We start from the raw sequence: 15,000 nt of genomic DNA, 5'->3' as shown, positions 1-15,000 counted from the left end.
CACTCATCCTATACACACACACACACACACACTCATCCTATACACACACACACATCCTATACACACACACACACACTCATCCTATACACACACACACACACTCATCCTATACACACACACACACACACACTCATCCTATACACACACACACACTCATCCTACACACACACACTCATCCTATACACACACACACACACACACTCATCCTATACACACACACACACACACTCATCCTATACACACACACACACACACACTCATCCTATACACACACACACACACACACACTCATCCTATACACACACACACACACACACACACACATCCTATACACACACACACACACACACACACACTCATCCTATACACACACACACACACACACACACATCCTATACACACACACACACACACACACACTCATCCTATACACACACACACATCCTATACACACACACACACACTCATCCTATACACACACACACACACACACACACTCATCCTATACACACACACACACACACACACACACTCATCCTATACACACACACACACTCATCCTACACACACACACACACTCATCCTACACACACACACACACTCATCCTACACACACACACACACTCATCCTACACACACACACACACTCATCCTACACACACACACACACACACTCATCCTATACACACACACACACACTCATCCTATACACACACACACACACACACTCATCCTATACACACACACACACACACACTCATCCTATACACACACACACACACACACTCATCCTATACACACACACACACTCATCCTATACACACACGCACACACACACTCATCCTATACACACACGCACACACACACTCATCCTATACACACACGCACACACACACTCATCCTATACACACACGCACACACACACACTCATCCTATACACACACACACACACACTCATCCTACACACACACACACACACACTCATCCTATACACACACACACACACTCATCCTATACACACACACACACACACACTCATCCTATACACACACACACACACACACTCATCCTATACACACACACACACACACACTCATCCTATACACACACACACACACACACTCATCCTATACACACACACACACTCATCCTATACACACACGCACACACACACTCATCCTATACACACACGCACACACACACTCATCCTATACACACACGCACACACACACACTCATCCTATACACACACACACACACACACACTCATCCTATACACACACACACACACACACACACTCATCCTATACACACACACACACACACACACACACACTCATCCTATACACACACACACACACACACACTCATCCTATACACACACACACACACACACACACACTCATCCTATACACACACACACACACACACACTCATCCTATACACACACACACACACTCATCCTATACACACACACACTCATCCTATACACACACACTCATCCTATACACACACACACTCATCCTATACACACACACACACACACACACTCATCCTACACACACACACACACATCCTATACACACACACACACACACTCATCCTATACACACACACACTCATCCTATACACACACACACTCATCCTATACACACACACACACACTCATCCTATACACACACACACACACACACACTCATCCTATACACACACACACACACACTCATCCTATACACACACACACTCATCCTATACACACACACACTCATCCTATACACACACACACACACACATCCTATACACACACACACACTCATCCTATACACACACACACACACACACACTCATCCTATACACACACACACACACACACACTCATCCTATACACACACACACTCATCCTATACACACACACACTCATCCTATACACACACACACTCATCCTATACACACACACACTCATCCTATACACACACACACACACTCATCCTATACACACACACACACACATCCTATACACACACACACACTCATCCTATACACACACACACACACACACACTCATCCTATACACACACACACACACACACACACACTCATCCTATACACACACACACACACACACACACACTCATCCTATACACACACACACTCATCCTATACACACACACACTCATCCTATACACACACACTCATCCTATACACACACACACACACACACACTCATCCTATACACACACACACACACACACTCATCCTCATCCTATACACACACACACTCATCCTATACACACACACACACTCATCCTATACACACACACACTCATCCTATACACACACACACTCATCCTATACACACACACACACACACACTCATCCTATACACACACACACACACACACTCATCCTATACACACACACACACACACACTCATCCTATACACACACACACTCATCCTATACACACACACACTCATCCTATACACACACACACTCATCCTATACACACACACACTCATCCTATACACACACACACACTCATCCTATACACACACACACACACACACTCATCCTATACACACACACACACACACACACACTCATCCTATACACACACACACACACACACACACTCATCCTATACACACACACACACACACACACACTCATCCTATACACACACACACACACACACTCATCCTATACACACACACACACACACACACACACTCATCCTATACACACACACACACACTCATCCTATACACACACACACACACACACACACTCATCCTATACACACACACACACACACACACACACACACACACACACACACACACTCATCCTATACACACACACACACACACACACACACACACACACACACACTCATCCTATACACACACACACACTCATCCTATACACACACACACATCCTATACACACACACACACACACACACTCATCCTATACACACACACACACTCATCCTATACACACACACACACACTCATCCTATACACACACACACACACACACACACACACTCATCCTATACACACACACACACACACACACACACACACACTCATCCTATACACACACACACACACTCATCCTATACACACACACACACACACTCATCCTATACACACACACACACACTCATCCTATACACACACACACACACACACACACTCATCCTATACACACACACACACACACACACACACTCATCCTATACACACACACACACACACTCATCCTATACACACACTCATCCTATACACACACTCATCCTATACACACACTCATCCTATACACACACTCATCCTATACACACACACACACACACTCATCCTATACACACACTCATCCTATACACACACTCATCCTATACACACACACACACACACACACACACTCACTCATCCTATACACACACACACACACACAAACACTCATCCTATACACACACACACACACACTCATCCTATACACACACACACACACACACTCATCCTATACACACACACCGCTCCCACAACCACACACAGCCTATACACACACACAGCTCCCACTACCACACACAGCCTATACACACACACAGCTCCCACTACCACACACAGCCTATACACACACACAGCTCCCACTACCACACACAGCCTATACACACACACAGCTCCCACTACCACACAGTCTATGCACACACACAGCTCCCACTACCACACACAGCCTATACACACACACACACAGCTCCCACTACCACACAGCCTATACACACACACTCATCCTATACACACCGCTTCCACTAACACACACAGCCTATACACACACACACATCCTATACACACCGCTTCCACTAACACACACAGCCTATACACACACACATCCTATACACACCGCTTCCACTAACACACACAGCCTATACACACACACTCATCCTATACACACCGCTTCCACTAACACACACAGCCTATACACACACACACTCATCCTATACACACCGCTTCCACTAACACACACAGCCTATACACACACACAGCTCCCACTACCACACACAGCCTATACACACACACACTCATCCTATACACACCGCTTCCACTACCACACACAGCCTATACACACACACTCATCCTATACACACCGCTTCCACTAACACACACAGCCTATACACACACACACTCATCCTATACACACCGCTTCCACTAACACACACAGCCTATACACACACACACTCATCCTATACACACCGCTTCCACTAACACACACAGCCTATACACACACACAGCTCCCACAAACACACACAGCCTATATATACACACACATCCTATACACACAGCTCCCACTACCACACACACACACAAAGCCTATATATACACTCATCCTGTACACACAGCTCCCACTAACACATTCATCCTACACACCGGTCCCACTACCACACACACACACTCATCCTATACACACACCACTCCCACTACCACACACGGCCTACAAACACACTCATCCTATACACACAGCTCCCACTACCACACAGCCTATAAATACACACCCACCCCCACCCTCACTTTTCTTAATTTGTTTCTTTCCTTTAGTCTGCATTTTATTCCTTTAGTCCGCATTTTATTCCTTTAGTCCGCATTTTATTCCTTTAGTCTGTATTTTATTCTTTTAGTGTGCATTCTCTCTTCTCTCTATGTTGGCTACATCCCCGTCTTATTTACACTCTCTAACACACATATACCCACCATATACACACACACCAGCCCACATGACCAACCCTGCACCATGACCTGACAGGAACCAGAGACCACACCACCACTTGACAGCAGAACACGCGTGATACTGACGTGCAGCTTCTGATGGCTTAAAACCCACCAGAGTGGAAGAGGTCAGAGATTCAGTAGCAACCTGAACTACACAGCAGAACTACAGCTTACAGGAAGTGCACCGCTGAGAGAGAGAGAGAGAGAAATTTTGCTTTTCACAAGTTTACTGCCACAGTTTTTTTAGATCCTTTTGTCAGATGTTTATATTGTATAGTGAAGCATTTCATAAGTGTTTTAACTTTTTATTGACTAATACATCCAGTTTAAGCAAACACTCAATATTTACAGTGTTAACCCTTCTTCAATATTCTGCAATTCACCTTGGCATATCAGCTTCTGGGCAAAATATTAACTGATGGCAACCCATTCTTGCCTAATCAGTGCTTGGAGTTGATCAAGCACTGATTGTTTGTTTGTCCACCCTCTTTTTGAGGAGAGACCACAGGTTCTCAGTGCGATTGAGATCTGGGGAGTTTTCTGGCCACACTTGCTTGACGGTCTTGGGTGCCCTGAAGCCTTCTTCACTGCAGTTGATTGGATAAATGGTTGATTTAAGTGCTCTCTTACAAGCAGCAATGTCCTTACCTGTGAAGCCCTTTTAATGCAATGATAACTGCATGTGTTTCCATAGAGGTAACCACAGTTACCAGAAGAAAATCTTCTAATCAGACAGAATGATATCAGCTGCCTTGTCCTAGTTAACACTTCTCCTCAGCTAACGAGAGGATCACGGAAATGACGTTAGCAGGCCATTTGGTGGCAGGACTGCAATGCAGTAATTTTTGTAATTAAGTTAATTTTCATGGAAGTGACTTTGCAATTAATTGCAATTCATCTTATCTCTTAAAAACTGAAGCATCAAACTGTGACAAATTACAAAAATTAGTCAGTCTCAAATCTTTCAGCCATGATCAGCCACATCAGCTCCATCAACCACATCAGCTCCACTCACTTTTTCCATGAGTTCAGTGCCCAGCAGAAAACAGGAAGCAGGATGAAAGCGAGAGATTGTGAGAGAGAAGGGCAGGTGTATGTCCGTACTTGTGCACAGCAGAGCATCTTTATTGTTGACTGGTTTGTTGCACTGAAGGCAAGGGATTGGGGGCGGAGTAGAGGCGGGGCTAAAGAGATGGGGCGGAGTAGAGGCGGGGCTAAATATATGCCCATTGGTGCTCCATTTCTCCTTCTCTTTGCCATCTTTATTCTTCTCTCGGTCCTTCTCCTGAACACACACACACACACACACACACACACACACACACACACACAGAATGAGTAAAGAAGCAGCACTATAAAATGAGCTAGCTATCACGCTAACTCTCCCCAGGTGAGGACATGATGAGTCTGAGTGCACGACAGGGACACGTCTCTCTTAGGACACTGTCACTGTAGAGACATAACCGCTGTGGACGAGACATCTCGACAGCCCTCGTTTAAGAGAAGCCTGCTGATAACCAGAATGTTCAAGTCAGAACTCTTCATATGGACCACGGTTCTGAAGTCCTCCATGGGGAACAATGAATGGAAAATGCTTCATATCACCTGTTATACATTAACACCCTGAAAACATCTCAGGTTGAAACACTGTGGACCGTGACGCTTCTGAAACTTAACTCAGCACTCCTTACGCTCGCTACCTGAGCATTCAGCTGGCTACACCCACACCCCCACCTCTCTCCACCTACACCCCCACCCCTCCACCCGTGCCTCAGGGTCAGCCGGGAGCCTGTAGGATCATCAGATACCACCATGTTCACCTCGGTGCCCTCAGACAGACGCCTGGTCAGAATGTCTTACTACGCCAGACTACACACACACGACCAGCAACCCAAACACCACGCTGGACACACCGAGATCCGTGGCGAGCTGTCTCACAGCATACTGGCACTCTCACGACAGTACAGAACACCGCGTGTGTTTGTGGCAAGATGTTGAGAAATTCTCCACAGCCTGTCACAACTCCAGGGCAGGACACCCTGCATGGCTCTCTTACAGCAGCACACGTCTGAGAGCCCAGAGCGGGTCCAGACTGTCTGCAGGCCACATTACGAGAGCAGGTTCAGTCTCCCAGCACCACAGCCAAACAACAGGAGGACAGACTAAGAAAAACACTTCACAAAACAACTGAATAGGTGCTCAACTGCCTGGGAGAAAACAAAGTTCGAGAAACCACTTGCACGGGCCAACGTTAGTGGTGCACTGCAGATGTGACCAACACTTCCTGTTACTTTCAGAGTGATCACCTCAAGAGCACACATCAGACACACACACACACACACACACACACACACACACACACACACACACACAGCAGACAACAGGGCAAAGGAAGGCCACAGCCTCCCAACGAGACAGCATCAGACACAAACAAAATCAAAACACAAACAACTAAATCAACTGCACTACAGTTTAGTCTTAATGCAGATCAAAGCCAGTGAAGAACAGTTTATGTCCATCCACACCGAGTCTTCAGGGTGGCGCTGTGGGGTCCCACCTCCGTCCCCACCCAAACCCTCGTCAGCTTCAGAGAACATCCCTGTGGGACAAAGTGGCTGCTCAGCACATCCGGCCCAACACCACACTGGCCTCACACACACACTCACTCTTTCCCACGATGGCAAGCAACCCAGGCAGAGGAAGTGAGATGAGGCAGATTGTGTGTGATGAGTGTATTTTTAAAAGACAGCGTCTCCATATCTGTGAGTGAGGATGCAAACCATCTACTTTTCACCTGAGTCATGTGACCAGATGTCCACTCAAGCTTTAGAGAAGAGGACTTCCCCAGACCAGTAACACCACAGCAGACACCAAGTAACATTTTGTTTATACCAGCAGCAACTAGAAGACACTTAAAACACTGAAGTGTGTGTATGTATGTATGTATGTATGTGCGCGTGTGTACGCATGCGTGCATGCGCGTATGTACGCATGCGTGCATGTACGTATGCGTGTGTATGTACGTATGCGTGTGTATGTATGTGTATGCGCGTGTGTATCGGTGTGTGTATGTATGCGCGCATGTATGTATGCGCGTGTATGTATGCGTATGTATGTATGTGTGTATGCATGTATGCATGCATGCATGCGTGTATGTACGTATGCGTGTGTATGTATGTGTATGCGCGTGTGTGTATGACCTCACACACACACACACACCTTGTTCTTCTTGGTCATTTTGCTCTTGAGGTAGCTGAAAGTGCGGCTCACTTTGGTCACACCCACTCTAGCTTCACTGTCACTCCTTAAAGGGCCAGGCTCCTCCTCTGATATACTATAGGGAGAGAGAGGGAGGGGTTATGCAATATATTGTGAAGGCTTCAAAACCAACCTAAGAAGAAGAAGTTAGCAAGAAAGAACCAAAGACGGACAAGAAAGGAAGAGTTAAACGAGTTAAAGGACAAAGTCTGGGTGTGTATGTATGCGTGTGTGTGTGTGTGTGTGTGGAGGAATAATCCGGAATCTGTCCAGAATCAGAACGACAGTTACCTGGACTCCAGTGTCCCCGACAGTGGCATCAAAGAGTCTGGAAGGAGAAAGAAAACCTGTCACGGGCAGAGCCAATCACAAGAAAGAAAACCTACGATGGGCTGAGCCAATCACAAGAAAGAAAACCTACGATGGGCGGAACCAATCACATGAGCAAGACCCTTAACCCTCAATTATTCAAGATGTGTTCAGTCAGAATTGTAAGTCGCTTTGGATAAAAGTGTCAGATAAATACTGTTAATGTTCATGTAACAGGAAGATGCAACACACCCCCCCAACCCTGCACTCACTAGCCCCCAACACACACCCCCCCAACCCTGCACTCACTAGCCCCCCCAACACACACACCCCCCCAACCCTGCACTCACTAGCCCCCCCAACACACACACCCCCCCAACCCTGCACTCACTAGCCCCCCCCACACACACCCCCCCAACCCTGCACTCACTAGCCCCCCCAACACACACACCCCCCCAACCCTGCACTCACTAGCCCCCCCAACACACACACCCCCCCAACCCTGCACTCACTAGCCCCCCCAACACACACACCCCCCCAACCCTGCACTCACTAGCCCCCCCAACACACACACCCCCCCAACCCTGCACTCACTAGCCCCCCCAACACACACACCCCCCCAACCCTGCACTCACTAGCCCCCCCAACACACACACCCCCCCAACCCTGCACTCACTAGCCCCCCCAACACACACCCCCCCAACCCTGCACTCACTAGCCCCCCCAACACACAGCCCCCCAACCCTGCACTCACTAGCCCCCCCAACACACACCCCCCAACCCTGCACTCACTAGCCCCCAACACACACACCCTAAAACCCTGCACTCACTAGCCCCCAACACACCCCCCCCAACCCTGCACTCACTAGCCCCCAACACACACCCCCCAACCCTGCACTCACTAGCCCCCAACACAAACACCCCCACCCATATAACACTGAACATTTTCTACTACTAAGAGATGTAACATCTCATTAAGCTACTAATAAAAGCACACAGTGTCTCCCTGAAATACAAATAAAGGGACATGACGTCGCCGTTGAAGACGGTAATACAGAGTTATAATGTCTCCATTTACTGAGGCTGAAGGTCATTGGTCCATCCAGATGGTTTAACCCTCCGACAGATAAAGCAGTTTACTTGTAAAAACAACATTAAAAACATCGCAACCTTTTGCAGCCAGCAGCCAAGTTAAAGTTTTTCTTCCGATTATCCATATATCACAGATTCCACAAGACCCTTGAGGAAAAAACTCAAATATGTCGGAACTGTTAGCAATAATAGAGCCAGTACACACACACACACACACACACACACACACTTCATCCATCAGAAGATGCATTCAGCTTCACTGTTAAATAAGGCATTAACCCAGCATTGGGCGCCAGTTTCCACACACATCCTCACTCTGTTCAACTGTTCTGACTGGGAGGTTTGTCTGGTTTTTTTGATCCCTCTGTCCAAATGACTTGGACAGGACTGGGAAAAGACAGGAATGTGAAAGGTCATCACATCCTTACAGATTAATTCCCAATGAAGAGCAAAGCACTGCAGAAAATGCAGTGGGGGAGGGGCCAAGCAACTGGGAAAGGGGCCATGTGATTGGGAGGGGTCACAGCAAGGGGAGGGGTCATGTGATTGGGAGGGGTCACGCAGTGGGGCGGGGCTAGGATTTAGTGTCAGGCATTCTGGGAGTTTTCCTTTTTCTTCTTTCTGTTTTCTCTTACTTACTGGCAGCTGCCTCGTCATCACTTCAAGAGCCAATAGCAAACAGATTTAGATTTGGTGAGGCGGGACAAGATGCTGGAGGAGAAACTGATTTACCGCTTGGGTGGAGGTCGACCCATCACTGCTGGGATCCAGGATAATTGACAGGAGAGAGAGCAAATCAGGATTTATGACAGTACTGGCAGCGGAGTGAAGCTGACTGCACTCCTGGGCCTTCAGCATATGGTATAGGCAGGACAAGCTGTCAATCACACCTCCACAGCCAATCGTCAGCGTCAGACGGCTCAGAGCTCCAAGCCCAGTATGGACAGACCAAGTCCGAGTGCAGGGAAAAGATCAATTTCCCCCCCACACACATACACACGCGCGTCTGGTGTTAAATACCAGGTGTTCATCACAGATGAGTGAGGGAGGTGTGAGTGACTGACGGAAACACACTAACGACAAAGTCTGGTATAACGCAGAGTAAGGACGCGATGTGGACATGGTTTTGAACACAACATCTCAACTGATCTGGGTACAGTAAGGACACCAATTTCCTGTGTGCTTCTTTTAGGCGCCACTTTATGTTTACTGATCCCAGCACAGCAGAACAGAGCACAGCGGCGGAAAGAGCAAAGAGAAGGTGCCCACCGTCCAGATCTCGGGGACTGATGGCGGACATGGAGACAGACTTGGTGAGGTTGAGTGGCGCTGGAGGACCCGAACACCACCCGCCCTGAGCCGACCTCTGGAAGAGAACACACACCACCGCAGGACACGCAACACACAGCACACACTCAGCCACCCCTTTGGTACACAGCTACAGAACAGCGCAATCTGTGAAAGAACCCATGAAATAAAAATACTTCTAAATGTGTGTGTGTGTGTGTGTGTGTGTGTGTGTGTGTTTTTTCACCTGGCTGTCCACGCTGCTGGCATCCCCGAGGTCTTCCTCCTGGTCTTCCTCGGTCAGAGACACCAGGGATCCTCTTTCCTCATTGGCCAGTCTGGACGGGCAGCTGGGCTCCCGTGGAGAGGCGGAGCCAAGCATGCTAGACCCCTCCCCCTCACGCTCATCTGACAGCCCCTCCAGACTGTAGCTGAAGAGGGGGGGTGAGAGGGATGTTACCTTCACACACGCGCGCACGCACACACACACGCACGCACGCTCACGCACGCACGCTCACACGCACACACACACACGCTCACACACACACACGCTCACACACACACGCTCACACACGCTCACACCCCCCCCCCCACAGAGGGGACGAGGGGTTACTGTATTCGATCATGATTTGTTTATCAACATAATTACTGAGTTACAGCATCTAATGGGAAATCCATAGTGATATCACCACATCCACGAGGAAGTGTGTTTATACAGAAGGAATGTGATCACAGTAAGACTATAGCTCTCTCCACCACCCTGTGTGTGTATTAACATAACCCATTTCTCATCCTTTGTCTCACCGATAGCCTTCAGCCCACATTCTCAATACCAGGATACTTTCGTACACACACAGTTTTAAACATTAAACACTTCAAATATTCTCCATCTCCTCAAGGCTCAACTCAGAGTAACATTCTTACAAACACAATTAGCCCTCATCTCTCTCTCTCACACACACACCTAATACCTCAGAACTAAAACACTGACATCACAGCACAAGACAAAACGTCATCAGGATAAATTGATCCTTTATCTTACCAGTCGAGGGGCTCTGAGACATAAATGAGAATTCTGGACATGGTGAGCAGAGGGCTGAGTTGAGCTGAGCTCTGTGTGAGATTGTGTGAGTATGGGGCAGGCTGAGGGATGGGGTGAGAGGAAGTGACTAGGACCTTTTGTCTGAGGTTTGAAGACGTCCACATAAGTGAGGAAAGGAAGTGACACACACACACACACACACACACACACGCAGAGCCCACAGCCGCAATTTCACTCCTCTCGTCCCTCTCTCTACCTCACTCAATCTGCATCTCTCTGCACTCATTACCTTCTGGCGTTCATCTCATCTGTCTCAGGGCGGTGGACATCGGAGGGACACCAGCTCATACTGGGCCAGAGGAAGAGTGATGAACACAGACAGACAGTCAAACAGATAGACAGAGATATGGTCATGAGTGTTATATGGGTTTAGTTTTGCAGGAAAGATGTTACTGGTAGGCGTTACTGGTAGTCGTCCTTTACTGAAAATGACAGCATAAAATGACAATTTGCACCGATCTTAATTAAATCTGACACTTTATTCAATTCCAATTTCATCTCTCCATCTTCCAAAAAAAGCAGGTTGTACTGGTCACCAGCAGGCTGTACCGGTCACCACTGGTGCTAACAGTTACAGTTCCACAGAAGGGTTTTAAGTTACGGGGGCGGAGTGTCTGTCTGGGGGCGGAGTTAATAAGAACTGCTGTACCTCCTCCTGTGTCCTGCAGACTTCATTTCCTCCAAATTCTGTACAACACTGGACCCGGAGAGAGGGATGGAGGAAGAAAAAAGATAAATGATGTGAAAATGAAAAAATTAAAAAATGAATAAAGGAATGAGACTCTCAAACTGCTGACATGATTAGTATGAAAGTGTGAGACACGTTTCTGATCAGAGCTTCCCAAACACACCCCACACACACCTGCATCGCCCGTCCCTCACCTGGCCAGCAAACAGACAGACAGGTAGGGATGTGTGTGTGTGTGTGTGTGTGTGTGTGTGTACCTGCGCTGGTCCATGTCGGACTCGCGGGCAGAGTTTCGGTTTGCCTCCCAGCTGTGTCTCCGTGTTGGAGAGAGAGCACGTGCACTGGTGCGCACGATCACTGAACGCTCCGGCACCTCCATCAGGCAATCCTGCTTCTCTCCCTCCTCGGCTCCGCCCACTGGGGACGTGTCTCCAGCGGAGGAGTCGTCTGTGGAGATGGATCCAGTCAATGAGATCCCACTGGTGCTGTCTCCTGCGAGAGTGATGGTGTCCTCAATCTGAGAGAGAGAGAGAGAGAGAGAGGGGGGAGCATGTAGGCATATGGGTAAGTGTGTAACTGCTTGGGATGACGGTGTCTGAACATGGACGCAAAAGGAGGGTCTCTCTGAGGGAGGGTCTGTCCACTAACCAACCTCCCAGTGAGTCTGACCCAGACCAGCCTGCCCAGTTTCTCACACACACACACGATGAGGTCTGCTACAGTTGGCAAACATCTCTGTACAGCTTACATAAATGTTCTCTCACCCCCCTCAACACTTTCTCCATCTCTCTCCATCTCTCACACACACACACACACACACACACACACACACACACACACACACACACACACACACACACACACACACACTATTAGCTTTCTCCAATGTGCAAGCATGTGATGCCCTAGTCAGACAGAGGGTGTGGGCGGAGCAACGGCACATCTGACTGTATAAAACTAGATCAGGGTCAGGTGGCGGGTCAGGGGTGGGTCACCTGGTACGACACAGCCATTATACTGACACCTAGTGGTCTGGAGGTATCAGAGATACTATACTAAATTTTAAAACACGGTCGCCTCCGTGTGGGAGACCTGCTCCACAGAACATAAACTGATTAATCTGAGGACTACAAAGCAATTTGACTCACTTCTATAAACAACACAGATCGTTTCTTGGTGATAAAAATTATTACTACATTAACAACAACTAAAAAAAAACAACGCTCAACAACCAGCCACAGAACCAGTCCTTAAAACAACAATAACCACCAGCCACAGAACCAGTCCTCAACAACCCACAGAACAAGGTCTTAATTCAACAACTGCTCAGACTGAACCAATATGAGAAACATAATCTGAACCAGTAAGTCCAAATGACCCAGTATCCAAACACCACTATTAGCTGTAAAGTCAAACTCCACCCAGAACAAATGCATTCAAACTGTAATCTGAGTTTGTCCTGGAAAAAAGGGCTAAGCTTAGTGGGACATGGCGGGACACAGCAGGGTGACGTCAACCAAAATGAGGTCAGAATTACCCCGAAACAATCACACATTACATAACACTGGCACCAGAACCAAAACAAACAGAACAAGGCCTGCATCACCAGCAGAAGCAGTTAGGGAAGGGATGAGATCAAAACACACACACACTCTCACCTGTTTGAAGACACTATCATCAGTCTCTGGCCCAAGTAGTGAGTCCCCATCACTGACAGAGTCTAGTGCAGGCAGGGAGTTCACAGACACACACAAACACATCTCCTCAGGGGAAAGATCTGAGAGAGAGAGAGAGAGCGCGAGCACATGTGACTCAGTGGTGCATGAGGACAGTCTACCACAATACAGGGCTGTTACACAGGATGCTGATGTCATCTACTTAAATAGATGATCCTACTGGATTTGAGACTTTTTTGTTTTGATAGGAAGACATGCATTTTCCACTGGAGGTAACGTGTGTGTGTACACTCGCGTACATGCATGCTTTTTCTTATGTGATATTAAGAAAAAAAAAAAGACACACATTCATAAACCCAGATGCTACTTCCTCCACACAAAAGAAACCCACCCACCCACCCCCCCCCCCCCCCCACACACAACCACAGCAGTAACTGTGTTAGAGTTGTACTGAAGGATGTTCTGGACATCAATAATATTAAATATTAATTATGACGGGAAAGATGAACTTGGACTAAGAATTGAGAGCCCCTTCCCCGCTGTGAGTTTATTTGTACTGTATTGTAGTAGCTGTGCCGTATTACCTGTTCCTGGCTGCTCCGTCAGAACTGGAGAGCACACCTCCCCCACAGGACAGAACACCTCCGGCCCCCTGCGGACCTAGAGACAGACAAACACCTGTAACAAACACCTTCACACAGAACACAGTGGGACTTCCTCGTGTAGCAGTGAGCAGGAGTGTTTTAAAACACAGATCAGGTTCCTTTGCAGAACACTCACAAGCATCTCAATTATTTTTAGCTTCTTAACATTGTCACAG

The 15,000-nt window shown here is 47.7% G+C and overlaps 1 protein-coding gene across 4 annotated transcripts in view; it reads right to left on the bottom strand.

The window, feature by feature from the left end:
• akap13b (A-kinase anchoring protein 13b) overlaps positions 1 to 15,000 on the bottom strand; it is a 75,774-nt gene that overhangs the window by 32,088 nt on the left and 28,686 nt on the right. For all 4 annotated transcript variants that reach the window (XM_081698897.1, XM_081698899.1, XM_081698898.1 and 1 more), the window contains 10 exons: positions 14,765 to 14,840; positions 14,163 to 14,281; positions 12,762 to 13,021; positions 12,466 to 12,513; positions 12,046 to 12,105; positions 10,962 to 11,145; positions 10,697 to 10,793; positions 8,318 to 8,354; positions 7,988 to 8,102; positions 5,873 to 6,053 (listed from right to left, as the gene is read on the bottom strand). In XM_081698897.1, coding sequence (XP_081555023.1) covers positions 5,873 to 6,053; positions 7,988 to 8,102; positions 8,318 to 8,354; positions 10,697 to 10,793; positions 10,962 to 11,145; positions 12,046 to 12,105; positions 12,466 to 12,513; positions 12,762 to 13,021; positions 14,163 to 14,281; positions 14,765 to 14,840 — 1,177 coding nt within the window. The remainder of the gene's footprint in view (positions 1 to 5,872; positions 6,054 to 7,987; positions 8,103 to 8,317; positions 8,355 to 10,696; positions 10,794 to 10,961; positions 11,146 to 12,045; positions 12,106 to 12,465; positions 12,514 to 12,761; positions 13,022 to 14,162; positions 14,282 to 14,764; positions 14,841 to 15,000) is intronic.

The sequence above is a fragment of the Electrophorus electricus genome, chromosome 16 (assembly GCF_041902795.1).
Source record: "Electrophorus electricus isolate QZ-2024a chromosome 16, ASM4190279v1, whole genome shotgun sequence".
NCBI classification, from domain to species: Eukaryota; Metazoa; Chordata; class Actinopteri; order Gymnotiformes; family Gymnotidae; genus Electrophorus; species Electrophorus electricus.
This window is presented reverse-complemented; position numbering and strand designations above follow the sequence as displayed.